This window comes from Aegilops tauschii, chromosome 7 (assembly GCF_002575655.3).
Source record: "Aegilops tauschii subsp. strangulata cultivar AL8/78 chromosome 7, Aet v6.0, whole genome shotgun sequence".
Classification (NCBI taxonomy): Eukaryota; Viridiplantae; Streptophyta; class Magnoliopsida; order Poales; family Poaceae; genus Aegilops; species Aegilops tauschii.
Window position 1 is genome coordinate 595,903,809 of NC_053041.3, and position 6,962 is coordinate 595,910,770.

Consider the following 6,962-nt stretch of genomic DNA (forward strand, 5'->3'; position numbering starts at 1 on the left):
CACTCTTGCCAATTCACCTCAAAAACGTCGCACAGGAGCTATTGGCCCGGACAGGACGGGCGCAGCCGTGCTCGACGACCTGCCCAATCACATCGTCGTCGGCAAGATCCTCATCCTGCTGCCGCCCAAGGACATCGGGCGCTGCGGCATGGTCCGCACGTCCTGGCGCAGCGCCACCTCCACGCCGGAATTCATGGCCGAGCACCGCCGCCGGCAGCCGTCTCCCCCCATCATCGACGGGCACGGGAAGGCAGTCAGCTTCATAGCCCTCCGTGCCGCCGTCGCCACCGGAGCCACCAGCCAGCAGCTCTGGCCCTTCCTCTCCAGGTGCCGTAAATCCTGCTGCGAGATTCGCCTCCACGCATCAGGCACGTATATATAAGTACAGAGGTGGGCCACAACCTCAACTATACAAAAGAAACAGAAGGTGGGCCCTACACACAAATATACACGTACACAATATACTCAACACAAACTGCCATTGAGCGTCGCCAATATCATGATGCAATCCTCGTCGCTGGTATCGATCGACGGTGGGCCTGGAAGCGTCGCCGGCCTCCACTCCTCCGTGTTCAGGTCGAACGACGCGACGTGGTTCATGTCGGGATCGGGAGAGTTGGGGTCGTACTGGTCCGCCAAGAAGTAAACGACCCCCTGGATGACAACATCGTGTATGCGGGAGTCGAACCAGACGCGGGCTGGCGGGCTCGGCCTCCGTCTCCAGCGCCCGTAGCGGTCGTCTCCTAGGGTGAACACGTGGCAGTACTGCTCGACGAGCCAGCTCTTGCAATCGCGGCGGGTGACCACACAGAGCACCTTGCGCTTGCCGGCGGAGGCGGCGACCCCGACCGTGTAGCAGGCCCACGTCTCATAGTCGCAGCGCCAGCGTGGGCCTTTATCGAGGTCGTCGGAGGGCAAGGTGGAGAAAGCGCAGGTCTCAGGGTCGATCACGCGGATGACGTTGTTCTTGGACCGGAAAAGGTACGGCGGGCCAGGGTACCCGTGCGGCGCGCTGACGTCCTCCACCGGGACGTCTATCCTCTGGACGACGTCGCCGGACAACAGGTCCACCATGTCGACGCGGTCGCCGTTCGCGGCCAGGGCGAGGATGAGGCCCGGGCGCCTGGAAGCGTACGCCTTGATGAAGCCTGGGTCGGAGAGGAGGGAGCGCCACGACCGGCAGACAGCGCGGCCGCGGCAGAGCGCCCTGGCCGGGACGCGCAGCAGGACCTCCCACACCACGTCCGGCGGCATCTCGACACTTACGACGGCGTCAGCGTTCAAGCGCTTGCTGGCTGGCTCCATTGATCTATGGCGCTACTAAGTCGATCCGACTGATTCCGATCGTCGCAAGCTTCCCAGTGCGCTGCTTGGCCTTTGCTTATGTAGGTAAAACTGCAGTTGGATTCTGTTAGAATTAGAGCCTGTACGCATGTAATCTCAAACTCCTGATCTGTCTCCTCCTTCAAACCTCTCGTACTATCTTCTGTAACTGCCTGTGTCGTTAGCGATCGGGTATTGCATGTAAGGCTGTAAGCCATGAGACGGCTTCTGTCATCGATCAATAAAACCTCATGCGGCTCCTCTACGGAGGAGTTGGAACGCTTCCACGAGATCAATCTTGGTGTATGTGCTGCACCTGATGGCCGTAGCATGCCTCATGTAGGACAACTCACTAGTAGAAAAAGGGGCTTTCGTTCGGGCCTGGCCAGCCCATTAGTCCCGGTTCGTATAAGAACCGGGACTAATGGGTGCATTCGTCCCGGTTCGTGAGCCCAGGTGGCCGGCCGGGGCCTCGTGAGCTTTGGTCTCGGTTCGTCTGGACCCATTTGTCCCGGTTCTAGGCATGAACCGGGACTAATGGACCTCGCTCCTGGCCCACATCCATTGGTCTCAGTTCCAGCCACAAATCGGGACAAATGATTTGCCTATATATAGTCCATCGCCGCTGAGCAGAGCACTCCACACTGCTCTGTTTTTTGCTGGCCGGCGAGGGGAGGGCATTTGGGTGCTCTAGCTCACCTCCTATACACATGAGGTGTTCGATGAAATGTCCGAGCCACACTAGTTAATGTTTCTTCTCTCGAAACTCGACCTCCGAGCTCCATTTTCCACGAGATTTTTCTAGGTTTAGCGATCCGTCACGTCCCGTCCCCGTCTTCACCGCCGTCGATCACCCGCGCCGATCTCGTCGCCGGCACCACCGTGGTGAGCCTCTTTTCTTATCTTCTTTCTGAAAGAAAAAAAAATTCATACTTGAGATAGATACTTATCTAATTTTCTTACTTTTATTATTCCTTGTTATTATATAGTGCGATGGTTCTGGTATCCGCCCCGTCGGCCCTCGTCCTGTCTATGATTCGGATGTGGTATATATTATCTTTTTATAACTATTTGGTTCATTTATTGTTTATGACAATTATGCCGACCAACGTGACATAGATTTTATTTATGTAGGAGGTGGTTGAACCGGAAATTCCAACCGACCCTATTGTCGAGAGGTTAAATTTAGTTCAAGAAGAAAACAACTACTTGAAGGAAAAAATAAAACAAATTGAGGAGGAGAAGATGATATTGGAGTTGCATGTTGCGGATGTCGTCGATGATCACAAGATCAAGATGGATGCAATGCGGTTGAAGATTAGAAAGATTAGAAAATAAGCCATTCATACCGAGGCTTGGTATCATTATGCCGTTGGATCAATTGTTACCTTAGTTGTGATTATGATCGCATCTGTTGTTGCATTGAAAGGTTTTACATAGTTTCAATGTATGGTTTAAATAGATGTTCTGGAAAGCTATATGTTGTTCAATTTGAACTATGTATGTACTTTGGTTTTAATGTGATGATGAACTACTATTAATTTGGTCACTTATCTCTATCCATGTTCATTTGTAGTGCTTTTGAATTTCAGGGTCTTATAGCTGAAAAAAATCAGTAAATGCATGAAAAATAACAAATGAAGTCAGAAAGGGTTGAAAATTGATGATGTGGCATTGAATGGTGCATTTTGAACACAGAAAAACTATGGAGTTCAAATAAGTTCAAAAAAATGAAATCCCTTTGTAACAGACGAGTTTCCGTATGAAACCCTAATACTTCTAAAGAGATTGTCCGTTTTGTACACGAAGTGCATCCAGTTTTTGCCTTAAGCCTCTCTACTTTCTTGCACATGCTATGTGGGTGAAATGATGATACCATGCCAACTTTCAACCTTTTCAGAGTTCATTTGTAGTGCTTTTCAATTTCAGGGTCGTATAGCTGAAAACAAATCAGTAAATGCATGAAAAATAACAAATGAAGTCAGAAAAGGATCGAAAATTGATGATGTGGCTTTGAATGGTGCATTTTGAACACAGAAAAACTATGAAGTTCAAATAAGTTCAAAAATATGAAATCTCTTTATAACAGACGAGTTTCCGTATGAAACCCTAATACTTCGAAAGAGATTGTCTGTTTTGTACACGAAGTGCATCCAGTTTTTGCCGTAAGCCTCTCTACTTTCTTGCACATGCTATTTGGGTGAAATGATGATACCATGCCAACTTTCAACCTTTTCAGAGTTCATTTGTAGTGCTTTTGAATTTCAGGGTCTTATAGCTGAAAAAATCAGTAAATGCATGAAAAATAACAAATGAAGTCAGAAAGGGTTGAAAATTGATGATGTGGCTTTCAATGGTGTATTTTGAACACAGAAAAACTATGGAGTTCAAATAAGTTCAAAAAAATGAAATCCCTTTGTAACAGACGAGTTTCCGTATGAAACCCTGATACTTCGAAAGAGATTGTCCGTTTTGTACACGAAGTGCATCCAGTTTTTGCCGTACGCCTCTCTACTTTCTTGCACATGCTATGTGGGTGAAATGATGATATCATGCCAACTTTCCACCTTTTCAGAGTTTATTTGTAGTGCTTTTCAATTTCAGGGTCTTATAGCTGAAAAAATCAGTAAATGCATGAAAAATAACAAATGAAGTCAGAAAGGGTTGAAAATTGATAATGTGGCTTTGAACGGTGCATTTTAAACACAGAAAAACTGTGGAGTTCAAATAAGTTCAAAAAAATAAAATCCCAAACTATGGTGAATTATCAAAGTATTTTCTATTCAAAATCATTGAAAGCAAAATGAATTTTCATAAACAACTTTTTTGTTACAAACTTTAATAGCAAAAAGAATAATCATAAAATAAAATAAATAAGTAATTAGAAACAAAATAATATAAACTATAATAAAATATTTAAGTAGAAACAAAATAAAATAAAATATAATAAACTTTAATAACATAAATGAAATTTATGAAACTAAAATTATCAAAGTATTTTTTGTTCAAAACATTATAAGTAACCTCTACTAAAATTATATAAAATTCATGCAACTATAATTATCAAAGTATTTTCTGTTCAAAATCATTAAAAGCAAATAGAATTTTCATAAAGAACTTTTTTTGTTAGAAACTTTAATAGCAAAAATAATTATCATAAAATAAAATAAATAAGTAATTAGAAACAAAATAAAATAAAATAAATAAGTATTTTGTTGTAAGTAGAAACAAAACAAAAAAAAGCAAAGAGAAAACAAAAAAACTGGGAAAAAATAAAATATTTGCCACCTACTGGGCCACCACGGCCTGAATACGACTAGAAACCCATCAATGGGCTAGGATTCAGGCCCGCGGAAGGCCCAGTGGGCCCATCTGGCATAGCAATGACAATTAGGCCCGTAAGCCTGCAATAGAGAGGAGCTCGAGAGGGGTGGGGCAGTGGGGCTTATAAACCACTCCGCGCCCCTCTCAACTAGCGAGGTGGGACTAAACTCCCACCAGCACGCCGCTGTGCACGGCCTTTGGTCCCGGTTGGTTGCACCAACCGGGACTAAAGGTGGGCCTTGGTACCGGTTCGTGCCACCAACCGGAACCAATTCCCCCCCTTTAGTACCGGTTGGTGCCACCAACCGGGACCAAAGGCCGTCGCTTCCCGCCCTTTGGGCTGCTGAAAAGAGACTTTGGTCCCGGTTGGTGGCACCAACCGGTACTAAAGGTGGCATTGGTACCGGTTGATTGCACGAACCGGGACCAATGTTGTGTGTATATAAGCAGCACTTGTCAAATTTTCCATTCAGTTCTTCGATCTGCCTCTCTGCAGCCGAACGCCTCGACACCGACGAACACCTCGACGCCGCTGTTGGGAATCGTAGCATAATTTTAAAATTTTCCTACGTTCACCAAGATGCATCTATGGAGTATACTAGCAACGAAGGGAAGGGAGTGCATCTACATACCCTTGTAGATCGCGAGCGGAAGCGTTCCAATGAACGTGGATGACGGAGTCGTACTCGCCATGATCCAAATCACCGATGACTGAGTGCCGAATGGACGGCACCTCCGCGTTCAACACACGTACGGTGCAGCGACGTCTCCTCCTTCTTGATCCAGCAAGGGGGAAGGAGAGGTTGATGGAGATCCAGCAGCACGACGGCGTGGTGGTGGATGTAGCGGGTCTCGGCAGGGCTTCGCTAAGCTTCTGCGCGAGAGAGAGAGGTGTTGCAGGGGAGGAGGGAGGCGCCCAAGGCTGTTGTGTGCTGCCCTCCCTCCGCCCCCCCCCCTTTATATAGGCCCCCTGGGGGGGCAGCCCCAAGAGATGAGATCTCAAGGGGGGGCGGCGGCCACAAGGGGGAAAGGGGTTGCCTTGCCCCCCAAGGCAAGGGGGAACTCCCCCCCTAGGGTTCCCAACCCTAGGCGCATGGGGAAGGCCCAAGGGGGGGCGCCCCAGCCCACTAAGGGCTGGTTCCCTTCCACTTTCAGCCCACGGGGCCCTCCGGGATAGGTGGCCCCACCCGGTGGACCCCCGGGACCCTTCCGGTGGTCCCGGTACAATACCGGTAACCCCCGAAACTTTCCCGGTGGCCGAAACTGGACTTCCTATATATAATTCTTCACCTCCGGACCATTCCGGAACCTCTCGTGACGTCCAGGATCTCATCCGGGACTCCGAACAACTTTTGGGTTTCCGCATACATATATCTCTACAACCCTAGCATCACCGGACCTTAAGTGTGTAGACCCTACGGGTTCGGGAGACATGCAGACATGACCGAGACGCCTCTCCGGTCAATAACCAACAGCGGGATCTGGATACCCATGTTGGCTCCCACATGTTCCACGATGATCTCATCGGATGAACCACGGTGTCGAGGATTCAATCAATCCAGTATGCAATTCCCTTTGTCAATCGGTATGTTACTTGCCCGAGATTCGATCGTCGGTATCCCAATACCTTGTTCAATCTCGTTACCGGCAAGTCTCTTTACTCGTACCGCAATGCATGATCCCGTGACTAACGCCTTAGTCACATTGAGCTCATTATGATGATGCATTACCGAGTGGGCCCAGAGATATCTCTCCGTCACACGGAGTGACAAATCCCAGTCTCGATCCGTGCCAACCCAACAGACACTTTCGGAGATACCCGTAGTGCACCTTTATAGTCACCCAGTTACGTTGTGACGTTTGGCACACCCAAAGCACTCTTACGGTATCCGGGAGTTGCACGATCTCATGGTCTAAGGAAAAGATACTTTGACATTGGAAAAGCTCTAGCAAACGAAACTACACGATCTTTTATGCTATGCTTAGGATTGGGTCTTGTCCATCACATCATTCTCCTAATGATGTGATCCCGTTATCAATGACATCCAATGTCCATAGTCAGGAAACCATGACTATCTGTTGATCAACGAGCTAGTCAACTAGAGGCTTACTAGGGACACTTTGTGGTCTATGTATTCACACATGTATTACGATTTCCGGATAATACAATTATAGCATGAATAATAGACAATTACCATGAACAAAGAAATATAATAATAACCATTTATTATTGCCTCTAGGCCATATTTCCAACAGTCTCCCACTTGCACTAGAGTCAATAATCTAGTTACATTGTGATGAATCGAACACCCATT

At 47.4% G+C, this 6,962-nt stretch overlaps 1 protein-coding gene across 1 annotated transcript; it reads right to left on the reverse strand.

Annotated features, from left to right (window-relative positions):
• Positions 1-465: 465 nt before the first annotated feature.
• LOC109753708 (putative F-box protein At1g47790) lies at positions 466-1,305 on the reverse strand. Its single transcript, XM_020312624.1, has one exon. The coding sequence runs from the start codon at positions 1,303-1,305 to the stop codon at positions 466-468; it is 840 nt and encodes a 279-aa protein (XP_020168213.1).
• Positions 1,306-6,962: the final 5,657 nt, after the last annotated feature.